Genomic DNA, 16,012 nt, shown 5'->3' on the forward strand with positions numbered 1-16,012 from the left:
AAGTATAATATAACTTGTTTATTCATGATATTTTTATAATAACTGAAAACTATTCACATGCATTTCCACCTCACTTCATTGCAAGATTGAGATATCTCTGCACATGTAATATTATGTCCCATTGTATCTTCAGTTTCATTCCAACATAATTGCAACTCTCTATTTAAAGCCATGAGTCACAATTATTTACAAGCGTTTGAGCCTTGTGTCCTTACTTGCTGTATAGGCCCATAATATTTCATACATATTACATGTAGAGGTCTGATGACCTGTACTTGACCTGCAAAGAAGGAAAGGTCATAATTTGGTTGAGGAGAAAGGGAGTGTGGCAGATCCATCAAATTGAAATATAGAAGCTCAGAAATTTAAAGAGATCGTACAAAGGGTTACAATTTTTCTGATTATCAGCTCACCTTGAATTCTTCATTTTAGATCAGTTTAGCTGAAACATTCAGGATCTGAAGTGGTGTTTGTTTCTGTTTTTTGAGGGGGGTGTTCTGTTTGTTTGTTGTTTTTTTTCTCAAAAAGATGCTTTGCCCCCCATTCTTGTCTTTAGTATCATACTCATACATGTAGTACATTTGTGCATGTATGTATTGGCACTGACAGCCAGATAAGGACTTACGGTATCATTTGTCTTGATTATGTATGACACATTCCTGCTCTTGATTTCATTATGATCATACACAGGACTAGCTGCATTTCTCTTGATAACACTTGGCTATTTCCGATGTAAATCAAGATTTTGTGAAGCAATTTGTCAACACTTTTACCTGATGAAGAATGCAATTGATGAAGAATACTACTGATGAAGAATGCTTAAAATCCTTAAATCCTTGCATCTGATAATCTGATTGATTGGGAGCAAATCTTTGGGGTAAAAATCAGTAAATCACTGACAAGACATTTCCATGAAAAAATCGCGTCCTGGCTTGATCTGCCAAGTAATGTATATATTTTGTATACACTTTGCATTTTACCCACTCAATTTTTGCCAATTCAGTAGAATATAAATACTAAAATCTGAAATATGCATTCCAGACAATCCAGACATGCATGGCTGGCTTTGTTGATAATATACAAAAGTGCAATATACATGTATGTTCATTGTAGTTTGGTTCTTGATGAATTTGAAAGCAGGTGAGCTCTTATTTACCTATTTTTAGAGTGGATTAGTGCTGAACTGTCACAACAATAGGAATTTTCCTAATTGACTATATTTATCAGTTCTTTTTTTTTTTTGGGGGGGGGGGGAGTGGGAGATGACCTTTAAAAATATTGTTAGTGTGCCATTCGTGTTTAGAACTGAAGACACCATTTACAATGAAAGGGGCAGGGTGAACTTCTGGGTCAGTGCTGATTGTGGGTCAGATTTTAGATTTGCTTTAGGCTTTCTCTAATCTTAAATCAAGATGAAAGAGGTACACAGTAGTTGAGTGACTCGGGGGGGGGGGGGGGGGGGCACGCACATATATTGGTGGTACAGGGACGTGCCGCTTTGATGAACCCCTTTTTCAGACCTAATTTTCAGTTCTCTAGATAGTCAGAATGACAAAAGTTCAGTTCAGAAGCCGCCCAGCCCCGCTCACAAAATTGTCAAGCGCGAGCACTGCATGCGAGAGATGAACGGACGGCTTCGCAACTCCCTACATATAACTAGTAGCCGCTCCTCCATGCATGGCTAGCGCATGCACAGAGCTATGGTGCAACGTATCTACAGTGCCGCGATGCCGTTCCGTAGACATTGTTTTTACTTTTAGTCAGTTCCTTAAGACCCCCATCTCAGAGTTTCGTGAGGCACATATATATTTAGTTCCCTAGACCCCGTACTTAACCCTTTTTATAGTCAGTTCCTTAGACCCCCATTTCAGAGTTTCATGAGGCACACCCCCATAAAAAAATAATTTGAGTGACCCTCAAATTATGAATTTTTCATTAATTATGAATTTCTCATGAATTTCTAGTCTTAGAGACAAATCATGAAATAGTACTTTGTAAAAAAAAGGCTGTATACAGAATAAATCATGATAAGATTTGTAGTTTTTTTTAGATTGAGTGTACACTAGATATAGCACCCACTTGAGATTACAATGAACAATACTCATCTTTGCTTTTCGAAACTGGAGACTTTGTCTTATTGTTTCTGTTCATGTAGCCTACATGTATACTGTACGATATTTTGTGAATAGAAAACGTTCCGAGGTGAAAATGAATTGTATGTCCAATATCGTCCAGAAGGAAGTACCTGTTATTAGGAGGTATTATTCATAATTTTAAGAACTTTTGCAGGGGGTTTTCTTAATAGGTCAAGAGTATTCTTGCAATCTGTAATAATAGTAGTGTACATTGGGTGTAGGTGACATAGGATACTTGTGTTGCTTTCTTACATGTAGCTATGTTGTAAGCGTGTGCCTCATCTGCTACCCAGACTGCCCAGTTTCATAACCTCAAGATCTTAGCACCCTGAAAGGGTCTTGCTCCGGTGTGTATGATGCAGGAAATACATTTTTGTATTTTGAGATCTGAAAAAGTTCTTTTGAATTTACAGGTATTTGGTGATAGAGTGGGTGAGTAAGAATTAAACTCCATATACCTAATAGTGTTCTTTTACCTTTCCCTTGTACATCATTATTTTGAATTCTTTATCCATTCAGTTGTTCCTTACCTCACTAGATCAGTTAAATAAAATAATCAATCCCATGCTTTTTTTTTTCTTCCCCTCTGTCTTATTTTGCAGTGCTGGACCTAAAGGAGACAACATATACGAATGGGTTTCCACCATACTTGGTCCAACAGGTTCTATATATGAGGGCGGAGTTTTCTTCCTTGATATTCATTTCTCAACAGAATACCCCTTCAAACCACCAAAGGTAAAGTTTCATACATTCACCTTCAGGGTTTCAGGTTTTTATAAAACAGTGTTTTTTTTTATAAAGGGCAAGGCCACCACAAATGGAAAAGTTTTGAAAAGGGTGCAACCAACGTCTGCAAGACCAATGATATGGGGATCAAAGGGTGTGTTTATGCTTCCATTGCGAGGACAGAATCAGCGTTTTCAAACGTCGATTCAAATCGCCGATCGTAAACGGGGTTCTGGGAGTGCTGTTTATGCTTCACTTTTCAGAGGCGAAATCACGAACTCCAGCTGGCTTCGCATCGTAATTTTCGTTGAGCAGGAAAGCGAGGTCAAATTGGGCGCGCCCTTTTTCGAAATTTTTTTTTCCGAGAGTTGTTATGGGGAAGGTACGTTGACTGTTATTTAAACATCGAACAATTTTTGATATTTTAGTCATTGCATGGAGCTACTTGACATAGCCATATATTTTCCACCATGGTGAGGATAATAGTGAGAAAAAATAAAGAATATTAAAGTATACATAAAAAAATAATAAAACATCTATTTGTTTATGGGCATCTGGCGATGTCTCATTATAAGAACATGTTCCAGTTTTTTTGGGGTAAATCCCTCAACATTCATCGTGATGACAAATTGGAAGAGTAATACTAGTGATAGTACTTAAATCAATTATCACACATTCAAATGTAACAAGGGAGATGAGAGGTAATTCCGTGGAGGTAACATGCGACCATGGAGCAATGCGACTGTATTTGCCCGCGGATTTTCATCTCACCGGAAGCATGCACCAAATGACAGCATTTAAACACGTTTACGATCGTGGTTCTGTTTATACTTCCCCAGAAAGCCTGATTCTGGTCAAACGACGTTTACAAACGCACCTTTTTGTGAGTTTACGATCGGCGTTTTGAAACAGCGTTTAAATGAAAGTAAGCATGGACGCAACCGTGTTTTGGACTAATCACGTTTGGAAACGCTGATTCTGGCCTGAAAAGTGGAAGCATAAACACGGCCTTAGTCAGTCAAGGGGACATCTGTGGCCATGACCTTTGATGGCCTGGGATTAATCAAAGGCATGTTACCCATCTCTGTTATTGAACATGTAAAACGGAAATGTTGGAATGTGAAATTTCAAAGGGCACTCCTATCTGAAAGGGATATGATTTGAGCAGAAAGAGTAATATCAGACAAACAACACACTGAAAATTTCATCAAAATTGGACAAGGAGTATTGACATCTTAAAGTTTGTATTATTTTGCTGGAATAGATTTGTGCATATCTTCATGAATATGCAATGGACAAGCTGATGATGTAATTTCCCCACTTATTATTTTTTTTATCATATGTAATAAAAATTTATTCAATTGGTGTCCTCCAAGAATGAAATATCAGGATTGACTGCTGATATTAATAAAGTTTAGGATAATCATTGCTGCAATTTATCTATTTTGTTTTTGTTAGAATGGAGATATAACATACACATGAAAATACTAGTATGAAATAATAATGATTTCATGTCATAGCATCAAAAGGAAAGTGGGGACATGACATCTGTTGCATATTCGTGACTGCATGCATACATGTATCATGTTTTTCACAAATATTCCGAAACTTTAGAATTTAAAAACTTTGGATTTTGATGAATTTTCAGAAATTTGGTATCTCTAAATAGCACAAGAACAATAGTCATTAATATAGTTACACGTAAATTAACAGCTTCATAAAATGGTTCCATGACATTTGCTCCGGTGACAAAGCTCCGCTGTAAATTGCACACACCAAAGGAAATGACCAAATTCAACCCTGGATTTAACACTATGCCCTGTCCTAAACCTAGCATAAAACCCTATTGCAACCCCTAACCCTATATAAAATAGACAAGATTGGGGCTGCGTTTATGCGACCTCAAGCCAGAATCATGATTTGAATCATGATTTGAATCATGATTCAAAACACGAACATGAATCACAATATCACAGAATCAGCGTTTAGACGACCTTCATTCCAATGCTGTTTCTCCTCAGATTCGGGCCAATCCAGTGCGCATCACTAGTGCGCAGTTTGACAGAGGAAGTTTTTCGCACGTGTTTCGGCTCTCGAAAATTCTTTTGCTTCCAGAATTCAGTCTATACCTCATTTTGTTTACTTCTATCATATAGGGTCCATATGATTCTATTCATCTTGTTAGTTTATCCAAAATGGTGTTCGGAAGTGAATTTCAGCGTAGATCCAATTTAATATTGATACTGTATACTCAACAACAACTGAGATCATTGTCTGTCCAGTTAATTCATTTACTAGAACTTGAAGTTGAAGACATGACCAAAAATTGAAAAGAAGTGGACGATGCAATGACCCACACAGAACTTGAACATGGCAAGAAATGCATGCATAGTACATAATCATGTACATACAATGAGCATATAGAGCGCCTTGAGCTTGGCAAGAGTCAAACCGAAAGTAGCCCGACACAACAGTGAGGTCATAGAATCATGATTGTAATCACTATATCGTTTATTCGAAGATTTTCGTACGTGATTCTGCAGAAACGTCTTTCCAAACGCCCCTTTTTTCGTGTTTCATGTTTGTGATTCTAATCATGATTATATTCAATTTCGACTAAACGCAATCGTGATTCTGCAGAATCATGATTTGAATCGTGATTCAGATCATGATTCTAGGGTAAAAAAGTGGCGGATAAACGCACCCAAAGTCCGGAGCAATTGTCGCCGGAGCAGATGTTATATCACCCATGAAACAGCCCCTGGAATAGTTAGAGTATAGTATCATCATGGCATTACATTTGTGCTTGATGATACATTGTATGTTGTACTTGCTAGACCTGCCAAACTGCATTGTTGGGTATCAACAAAGTAATTTTGTGGTTTTCAGATTTGTGGTTGGTAAAGGTATCTCAAAATAGACTTGGTGATTGTATCAGCCAGCCAAGGCAAAGAAAAAACATATGTGGGTGTAAAATACATATAATGAGATAGGTTTACCTAATATTGATATTTACGATTGATTGTGTCTGTTGTACATTGTTTTCCAGGTTTTGTCTTAGATTAATACAGTTATGCTTGATTAAAACATTGATTTAATCTTTAACAGGGTACTGATGTGGGATGGAATGTATTTAAAAGCATCAGTGACTTAATACAAACAAGTTCATTTACATGCAATCATGTTATATTTACATTGTTGTTGAACAGGAAGAATAATTTATTATTATTATCTTTTACCTTCCAGAAGAAGAAAATAAAACTTATCAACCTGTTCATACTCATTTCATTTCTTTGGCAGGTGACATTTCGCACCCGTATCTATCACTGCAACATCAACAGCCAGGGCACAATCTGTTTAGACATCCTGAAAGATAACTGGTCTCCTGCCTTGACCATTGGCAAAGTTCTTCTATCCATCTCTTCCCTCCTCTCAGATTGCAACCCTGGTACGTATTAACACTTATTCCATTATACTTACTCTTACTTGCACTTTAGGTTTATTCAATATTGACACAAAAGGGAATTTATTGAAATAATTATGTGTTATGCCAAATGCTGTATTTGACAATAATTCAATGAAGTGTTTGAAAAAATACCTATAAAATATATGTTTTATGGTTTTATCTAATTAATATTTTTACCCAACAAACATAAACACTTCCGCCATACCCAATATTGGATACATTTTTACTCCAAGAAAACTTGCAAATTTAAAACCAGTGGCAAGACTTATAATTGATCTGTTAACCTTAAATTGACTTAAAATTCATCACTAGTTTCTTGTATCAGCTGTCTAGATCCATTACTTGCTGATTTTCTAGACAGGGAATGAACCTTCGACTGATCCAGAAAACCACCTCTTGTAGTCTTGTATGTTTAAATTTTCCATCTGGATCACTGTACACTGTTCATTCCCAGAGTGTGGACAGCAAAATAATTTTGGAAAAATACATAGATATAATGAAAAGATGATAGATGGTATAAATAAATCACTTTACAAGGTTAAGCAGAGTAATACGGCAGTGATTACTAAGTGCAAGCAAAACAGTTCTGCTTCTAGTAATTTACTGTAACAAGGCAGAGAGAGAGTTGTTTTGTTCTTCAATATATAGTCAGAAAGGGTTCTCAGTTTTTAGCTTGAAGTGTTCTTTTAGGGGTTGTTCTCTGGATTAGCAGCATGCAGGCTCTGACTGGGACTTGTGTATTAAAAGAGCCTCAAAACATCAAGTTGCATTTTGCTAGACATGCCACAGACACACTTTTGTTCAAGTGTCAATCGGGATTTGCTTCTTGCAGATAAGTCTCAGTCTTTGTTGTCCTTTGTCTGGCACTTTTGATCACAAGGTGGCGCTGTTTAATATTGTCCACTGGCTGGAATGAGTGTACATGCAATTTAACCTAAATAACAACCTGCTCTTACTGCTCTTATTTTTGTACATTGTGCCTTTTTTTTATACATGTACCGTACCCATGTTCATATTGAGTAATGGATTATATATTTGTCATTGTATGTTTACAAATTATTTCTAGATGTATTGTCTGAGTTGAATTTTAGTTTGATTATTCCAGTATACTGCTGAAAACTCATGAATGTGAATTGAGAACTTGTTATCATCAGCAACAAATTTGAATCTTTTTGAAATTGTATTTTCTTTGTCACTATAAACTCATCTGCAGATTTAGGATATAATAATAATAATAACAATGATAATAGTAATGAAACTAATATATGATATAGTAATAATAATGATGATGATGATGATGATGATAATGATAATAATATTTCCTTAGGGTAGCCACTTCAGTTCCTAAAACTGGTCTCCCAGCGGGCCCTGCTTTTATTATTATTACCCGTTTTAGCTTGACTACCTATGTGCTGAAGCATTCAAGGAATTTCTTTCTACCGAGTTCCCATTTCATCTGGGTTGAGAGCAGCACAATATGGGTACATTACTTGCTGAAGGAAAACATGCCATGGATAGCAATCTATCCCATGTCCCTCAGATTTTTTTATAATTAAGGGTAATATCAGAGGAATGGTGAAAAAGAAAATAACTCCTGAAAACAAAGGTGAAAAGTAAACTATTGTATTAGGGGTGCTGCATCTGCTTCATTGCTACCAGTTAATAGAACTCGAACCTTTCTTTTTCCAGACTACCCCACCTTCCACTTTTTGTCAAGTGTTTTGAAGAAATCTTGATCCCATTAAATTTTTGGGAAAGCTTTTCAAAGTAGACAGGATTGATTTGATTATTGATTTTTCACTTTTGTTTGACTCCACAGAGGATCCCCTTGTCGGAAGTATAGCTACACAGTATCTGTCGAACCGTACTGAACATGACAGGTTAGCCAAGCAATGGGTACAGAGGTTTGCAACATGACGTAGGAGAGGTCTGCTACATTGCGGGCTACTCTCTCACACATTGTACAGTTAAAGGAAAAAAGTTTCAATTTTTTTAATTGCGGGCTGTGGTCTGCCAGTGATGGAATCCCCATTGTTTTTTATGTATTTTCCATGCTTTTCACCCTTCCCTTCCCCCACTCTTGTGTCCAAATTTTACCAAAATTGTCGGCCCTGTCTCACACAGTTTTACAATTGAACCATTTATCTCATCTATGGAAAATGATTGATCCTTTTTAACATGGCAATTTTTTTTCATACAATTGGCTATTAGCATTAGCCCTCTTTCTATTTACATGTGATTACTTTCAATCCCAAGTAAAGAAAGCCAGCATTACCAGTATTTGTCACCTCTAAGGTATATACTGTGACCCTTTGTGAACAAAAAAGGGGCACAGTGAGATGTACATGCTATATGTCCATATAAAGTTTACACCATCTCCAAGGGTGCGGTGCTGAGCCATGTAGCCTTATCGCTGGCGTTCCATGGTTGAAATTGATTTTCATGAATCATTTTTTAAAGATTGGGTTAAAGATCCTGTAACCAAAAAAAAGAAAGATACAAATACATCTTCTTTATTACAGTACCAAGGTGTATATTGTGCAATGCCATCGCAAAGGATCAAGATCTTGATATCGATATTTGATTGGTCTGAATGTAAAGAAATGCTTCTTGTGAACTGTATGCACATGCCAATAAGTAAAGCTTAAATCCATGCCCTAAAAAAAAAGAGAAAGATACAAAGGTGAAACAAGATATTCAGATAAGAAATGTTGTAGGAAATTGTTTGATCAATCCATCTAAGCTTCCATATAAACACAGATCTCTCTCTCTCTCTCCTTTTTTTCATTGATAAGTCAGATAGTGTCTTATTATTCTCTCTTCTGTTCAACATAACTTGTATTGCATATGGATTAGTCATGCTATAAAAATATTCCGCTTTGTTATGAGTGTTTCATCAGTGAGCTGATATCATGAACATCATAGTACAATGCCTATTTTAATAATTATAAAAATACCATGGGATCAGCATTATGGATTGGTTCGAAGGGTTGCTAAACTGCGCAAGGCATATCAAGTCCATTTATCTACCTCCTTTTTGATGTGAAGTTATTCCACTCAACATATCCCATTTATATTTTACTGTTCATAGATAATTTGAATCCCTCCTTGTTTGATGTTTAAAAAAAATAATCTTCTACAATTGCTTAAAGTGAACTTTCGATTTTTTTTTCTAAAAAGGAAGAGAGATTGTTGATAATTGGCATGATTTTTACCCCGCACATTGCTGAAGGCCATACGGTGTACCACGGTTAGTTGTGATTTGACATTTAGTTGTACAGGAGGATTCTAATTCTATAAAACAATCAACTGGACATAACAACCGTGTCTTGTTGCAATATAGAATCTGTTTTGGACCATTCAGTATTGAATAACGATAAAGCAAAGTGTCATTAAGGTTTCGAAAGCCATGATACTTTCTTTGAAAGATTTTTCTCCTTTTTCCTGTTATTATTTTTTGTTTGCCTTAAATGTACTTCCCAGTCTCCTTAGCTTTGACCACTTCCTGGCTAATGTGATAATTCAAGCCAACAATACCACTGGTAGACCACATAATGATGTACAGCGTATACTCTGTCAGTAATTATCATATCTCAAGATTTTTTTCACATTTTTTAAATATTTCAAAGTGTTCTTGCATGTTTATTATCATATTGAACGAAAGATTAATTGTTGATATACCGGGCCTTTTAAAAGACATTGTTGAAAATCAGTCGAGAATCTCCTTGTCTGTCTATTAAAGTTTTCATATTAACTCATCAGAATGTTCTACAATGTATGATTAAGCACTAATATCTACACAGGAACTATTTCATAAAACTGTTCATAGAGTTTTACATGACTTTATGAAAGACTGGAATGTGATGAACCAAAATGCGAGCTTGAAAAAAAAATGTTTTGATTTTTTTTCAAGATGCATTTAACTACAACTGTATATGCTGGTGTTCAGGCAGTAAAACACATTTTGATTGCAGTTAATGCAGTTGATACACACATTTAGCTTGTCATAAGTCAGTCATTTGTAAAGTAATTCATCCTTGGCAGCTTTATGAAATACCATGAGGTTCTAATTGATTTGGTATGATACAATATCTTACTTTTATATTATATCCTCTTGTGCTGATGTCCTACATGTATTTTTAAGTGATTATGTAATTACAGAATGTGCAGCTCAAAAGAAGGTGAAACAGTCAAAAGTGAAAATCTTGCCAAATGAATGTTTTATTCCTTCAAGCCAATCAATGCATATATTTTGAAAACACTTAGAGATCATACACTTCTCCACAGTATGAGGAATTAATAATATTTGCTTGGAGATAAATGGAGGAATATCTTTTGAGGTCTTTTAAAATCTCTGTTACATTTAGTGCTTGTATGACTCAGCCATACTCCCAAAATGACTTCAAAGTTCACACCAACTCAAAATCCACTGCTCCATGGCCAAAGAAGGCTAATACTAAAATGTCTTTTAATGTTATGAATCTAGGTCTCTGATTGGTCAAAGTTATGAAATCCACCATCGACTGCTTGGCAGTATAGTTACCCTGTACATATAGAATGAGGAATTACCATGCTTGTCAACTTTCAGTCATGGACCTGTTCTCATTACTTCCCTAAAACTAGTTTACTGGAAACTAGTTTAACGTTGAATGAGAACGGTCGAAGCGGTCTTGGAAGCTATCTTCCAAACTAATTCGGAAAACCACCTCGCGATGTATTTTTCAAGATCGCTTTGCCTCGTTAAACCGCTTTTAGCATAAGTGAGGACACAACCATTCTTCGGAAGTGATCTTCGCACATTTTGAGTGTGCTACTCCACACACTGTGTGTAGAATGTCTACGCTGTGGTTTTTTATTTCGTGCGAAACATATCACCCCCCACAGAGAGCGTTCCCATACCAACAAGGCCACTTTCGGCTGATCAAATGGGAACGCTAGCAAAATGATCTTCCAAACTGGTTTCCTGAACCGATTTCCAGTAAACTAGTTTTAGAAAGTATAATGAGAACGATGTCATATTTTGCGTGCATTTCCCAAAACTTCCCCACATATGCATTTAGGACAGGACTTTAAATTGTCTTGTACTGAAGGCTTAATCAATTAAATCATGTATATCCGTCAATCCATGTACATATACCCTTTCATCAATTGCTAAAGGTGATATTAAAGAACAATATGTACTTTGGAGGAGGTCGGGGTTTTTCTTGTCCTCAATGTTTTGTTTGAGCGTAAACTGTTATTCTTTATTGTTTAGCAGTTGGGTCAGTATGTTAGTATGACCTTGCTCTTTGTAGATTCATTTAGGTGCTATAGATGGGAATTTTGATTGTCTAGACCTTGTAATTTTAGTGGAAATTTTGATGCATTGAAAATTCATGAAAATCTTTCAGATGTGGGAATTCTTGTAATTGCAACTCAGCAGCGAGTGCAAACTTTGTGTAACTTTGCCATCAAAGGAAGTTTTGTCTTATGGTTGTTTCCATTATTTACTTTACTACTTATTTACTTACTTATGTATGATGATATTGTATGGATGATAAGTTATCCTGAGTGACAAACCCAAGTCTTTTATACCTGTGAATTAGCTGAATCGTTTAACAAGGGTTACAATATCTCACCAAAAAAAGGGTTATTATTAACTACATCAAATCACAATGGACAAATTAGAGGTCATTATCAAAAGTTTGTGGACCGGCACGGACTGGATGAAAAAGTGCAATGTGTCTTTTGCCCAGAGTCCAGGATGAAACTGTTTTGATTCACCGATTTTTGACAAAGACTGCTTTGATATAAAGGGCTTTTGACAATAGATTATCAGCATTATAGAAAGCGTCTAGGAAGTGATTGCTAAAATGCCTTAGTCTCAAGTTCTGATCAAGATTATTTAGGGTCCTGATGCATAAAAGTTACTATAATGGTAACTTTATGTCATCAAATGAATGGTACATGTAACTACCATGGTAACAAAGCTCAACAGCCAATCAAAATAAAGGATTCCATATCAGTTTATCTACCATTAGAATGGCAAAGTGACCACTATAGTTAAACTCTTATGTGCAGTGGGGTCCAGATCAGAAATTATTATGAGATACATGTATTACTTTGAAAACTTGGCTGATGTAAATGGGCCTTATGTGCCTCTTAAAATGCAGGCCAATGAGTGTTAAAATCACAACTGGACTGCAATAGCCAATGCTAGTTGTTGACCCATTGCAGGGAATGAATAATTTTCCTGGTATCGCATCGCAATTTGCTCCACATTTTGTAAAGACTGCTATGCAAAAATTCTTTTGTATAGCATATATTTACATAGGACTGTACATTAGTTAAAGAGCTTTTCTCTTATGACCAAAAATGCTATTCAAATTTGTCAAGCAAAATTATTCCCTGGCCTCCTTGAGTTGGGAGATGAATCTACAAATCCTTTGGAAATTACAGAATTCAGTAGTCAAAGGGTTTAACAGATTCAATGTAGGAAACGACTGTATTGTGTCCCTCCTTTTAGTGAAATCAGACAATTAGCATCAGCATTTTCTGCTTTTGATCATTATTCTTTGTTTTTCACAAAACAGCACATAGTTGTATGGATTGACTGTAACGCTAAACATGTGAAAATTTTAAGTTAGTTGACTGTTATTCCTCACCCGAAACAGCATTTTATATAGGCCTACTAATTCAAAAGCAGGCTTTGTTAGTGGTTATAAATTATTTCAGCCTACAAAACTCAGTATGCGTAATTGTTCTTGTGGATCTAGCTGTGTAGGCACTCAGCACTTCAATGCTAGCTCATGATGAATATTTTTGGTCAGATTCTATAATGCTTGTGTGCTGGGGAATCCATTCAAATGATAAAGACACCTTTGTAATGATGGAAAATATGCAAATATTTATGTGTATATACTGAATGTAGTTTATTAATCAAGTTTGATAATTACTGACAGATTAAAAGGCATTTTAAAAGAAATCATATGGTAAAGAAAGCTAGTGTTTTGAAATGTAGATGATAGCAATTTATGCCTTTGGATGTAGAGCGGAGTGTAGACATTTTTATGTGTTTTCAGTAGTGTAAACAGGTGACAGCTCAAAAGTATATGTACATGTAATGCACAGCCATGTGAAAACAATATGTACTTCCCACTGTACTGAAACTATGTTGTGTATTACTATGTATGCTCACATATTTTGGATAATTGAGTAAAATACAATTGCTAGTGATGTAAGTAAAAAAATAATTGCTAGTGATGTAATCCATCTTTCAGTTGTATCTGTCAAATGATTTGATATTTATTGCTCAATATCATTTCCAATGAATTTGAATATTGTTTACTGTCACAACTTATTCCACGATCAAACTGTATGTTAAGTTGTTTTAATGGTAAATGTAAGTCGAAAGGTAAAGCAGTATGTGGAAAGACTGGATGTGATTTTAAGTGTGATGATATGAAATGAAGAGGTTGTTTGGTGAGCAGTACGCAACACAACATAGATTGTTGTATGTTTGTATAGTTTTACTGGGGGGGGGGGGTGAAAGAGATAGGGGGAGAGAGAGTGTGTGTGTCTGTGTGTAGGGAAGAGTGGATGGGGTGTGTGCGAGTGTGTGTGTTTGTGTATGGTTTTGAGGGTACAGATGTGTTATTGCATGTTTGTGGATGGGTGTGTGGGTATGTGTGTCTTCTTTGAAAATCTATCACAAAGAATTTTATACAGCAGGGAAGACATGAATCAGACAAATTTTAATTTGAGTAGTCTTGAAAAGAAACTGTTGTCACCTTAAACAAGATGAGGAGAAATTGTAAGTGCTACAGGTATTTTGAATATTGGAGAAGAAAATGTTAGCACTTGAATATTTTTTTTGTTTGGTTCAATGTTTCTACAGAATCATGTTCTCATTTCACTTTGTGAAATTGTAATATGTCATTTTATGTCACTCGTTAACCATGTAGAATAAATGCACATGGAACATAAAGATATTCGAAGTCTGAAACTTTTGTCATTTGATTTTGAAGGTCTACATGTTTAATGAAAGTGGATGGATGGTGCTTGGGCAAGGAAAATCTGGCAACACCCCCCCCCCCCTGTAAAATAGTACAGTTTAAACAGTAAATTTAGTTATGACATGGATAAATAATCTGCCTGTACACCTTTAACAAGTTGACTTTTAATACCAATGGCAACTCCAAGAAACCATGTAAGAAAAAAGTATTGACCCCCCTTTCTTTTCTTTTATTAAACTATACTGTTATTTTAAGAAAAAAATCATAAATCAATCATATATCAATTTGGGCCATCTTACCTGTCACTTCCCCTATCGAAATGTCCAAGCATCATCCCAATTTGATGAAGTATTTCATTAAGTTAACATGTGAGAAATGAAATGAACAGTGGTGGATCCAGGAATTTTAAGGCAATAAGGGGCACAAATGGAAAATTTTACCAGCAGACGTGGGGCCATCACCACCTATGGGTGCAATTCCAGTCACAATAAATTCTAGTAAGGCTAAACGAAAATGGGCCAGATATAATAAAAGGGCGATCAACCAATGCTTTAGGGTTTTGTTTTCAAATTATTTCCATTTTGTCGTCCCGCCTGCATAGAGTGAGACTATATAGGTGCCGCTTTATGGATATACAATGTAGTTCATAAAATGTGGACATCGGGGTAATCAGGTATCACTGATTTTCTCGCACAAGTCTTGGGTCACATGATCAAGGTAAAGTGTCATTTAACATCGTACATATTTCTATTATGAATGGTGTTTTTTGTGAAGAATTATTCTATAATTAGCACTGCTTCTATATAAAATTGTGTAATGCAATCGAGCCTGCCAGAGGCACTCATTTTTGTCTCAGGGGTCTCACCTGCATAGCAGAGTGAGACTATAGGCGCCGCTTTTCCGACGGCGTCAACACCTAATCTTAACCTGAGGTTAAGTTTTTGAAATGACAGCATAACTTAGAAAGTATATGGACCTAGTTTATGAAACTTGGCTATAAGGTTAATCAAGTATTACTGAACATTCTGCCTGAGTTTCATGTCACATGACCAAGGTCAAAGGTCATTTAGGGTCAATGAACTTAGACCATGTTGGGGGAATCAACATCAAAATCTTAACCTAAGGTTAAGTTTTTTAAATGTCATCATAACTTAGAAAATATATGGACCTAGTTCATGAAACTTATACATAAGGTTAATCAAGTATCACTGAACATCCTGCATGAGTTTCACGTCACATGACCAAGGTCAAAGGTCATTTAGGGTCAATGAACTTTGGCCGAATTGGGGGTATCTGTTGAATTACCATCATAACTTTGAAAGTTTATGGATCTGATTCATGAAACTTGGACATAATAGTAATCAAGTATTACTGAACATCCTGTGCAAGTTTCAGGTCACATGATCAAGGTCAAAGGTCATTTAGGGTCAATGAACTTTGGCCAAATTGGGGTATTTGTTGAATTACAGCCATAAATTTGAAAGTGTGTCTAGGTCACATGACCAAGGTCAAAGGTCAATGAACTTTGGCCATAATGGGGTATCTGTTGAATTACCATCATAACTTTGAAAGTTGATGGATCTGACTCTTGAAACTTGGACATAAGACTAATCAAGTATCACTGAACATCCTGTGCGAGTTTCAGGTCACATGATCAAGGTCAAAGGTCATGTAAGGTCAAAGAACTTTGG

The 16,012-nt window shown here is 35.9% G+C and overlaps 1 protein-coding gene across 1 annotated transcript; it reads left to right on the top strand.

Annotated features, from left to right (window-relative positions):
* The first annotated feature begins 2,699 nt into the window (after positions 1-2,699).
* Positions 2,700-14,297, top strand: LOC135153556 (ubiquitin-conjugating enzyme E2-24 kDa-like). The gene is made up of 3 exons (XM_064096693.1): positions 2,700-2,870; positions 6,162-6,309; positions 8,147-14,297. The coding sequence occupies exons 1-3, from the start codon at positions 2,700-2,702 to the stop codon at positions 8,242-8,244; spliced, it is 417 nt and encodes a 138-aa protein (XP_063952763.1). The 3' UTR covers positions 8,245-14,297.
* The last annotated feature ends 1,715 nt before the right edge of the window (positions 14,298-16,012 follow it).

The sequence above is a fragment of the Lytechinus pictus genome, chromosome 1 (genome assembly GCF_037042905.1).
Source record: "Lytechinus pictus isolate F3 Inbred chromosome 1, Lp3.0, whole genome shotgun sequence".
Lineage (NCBI taxonomy): Eukaryota > Metazoa > Echinodermata > Echinoidea > Temnopleuroida > Toxopneustidae > Lytechinus > Lytechinus pictus.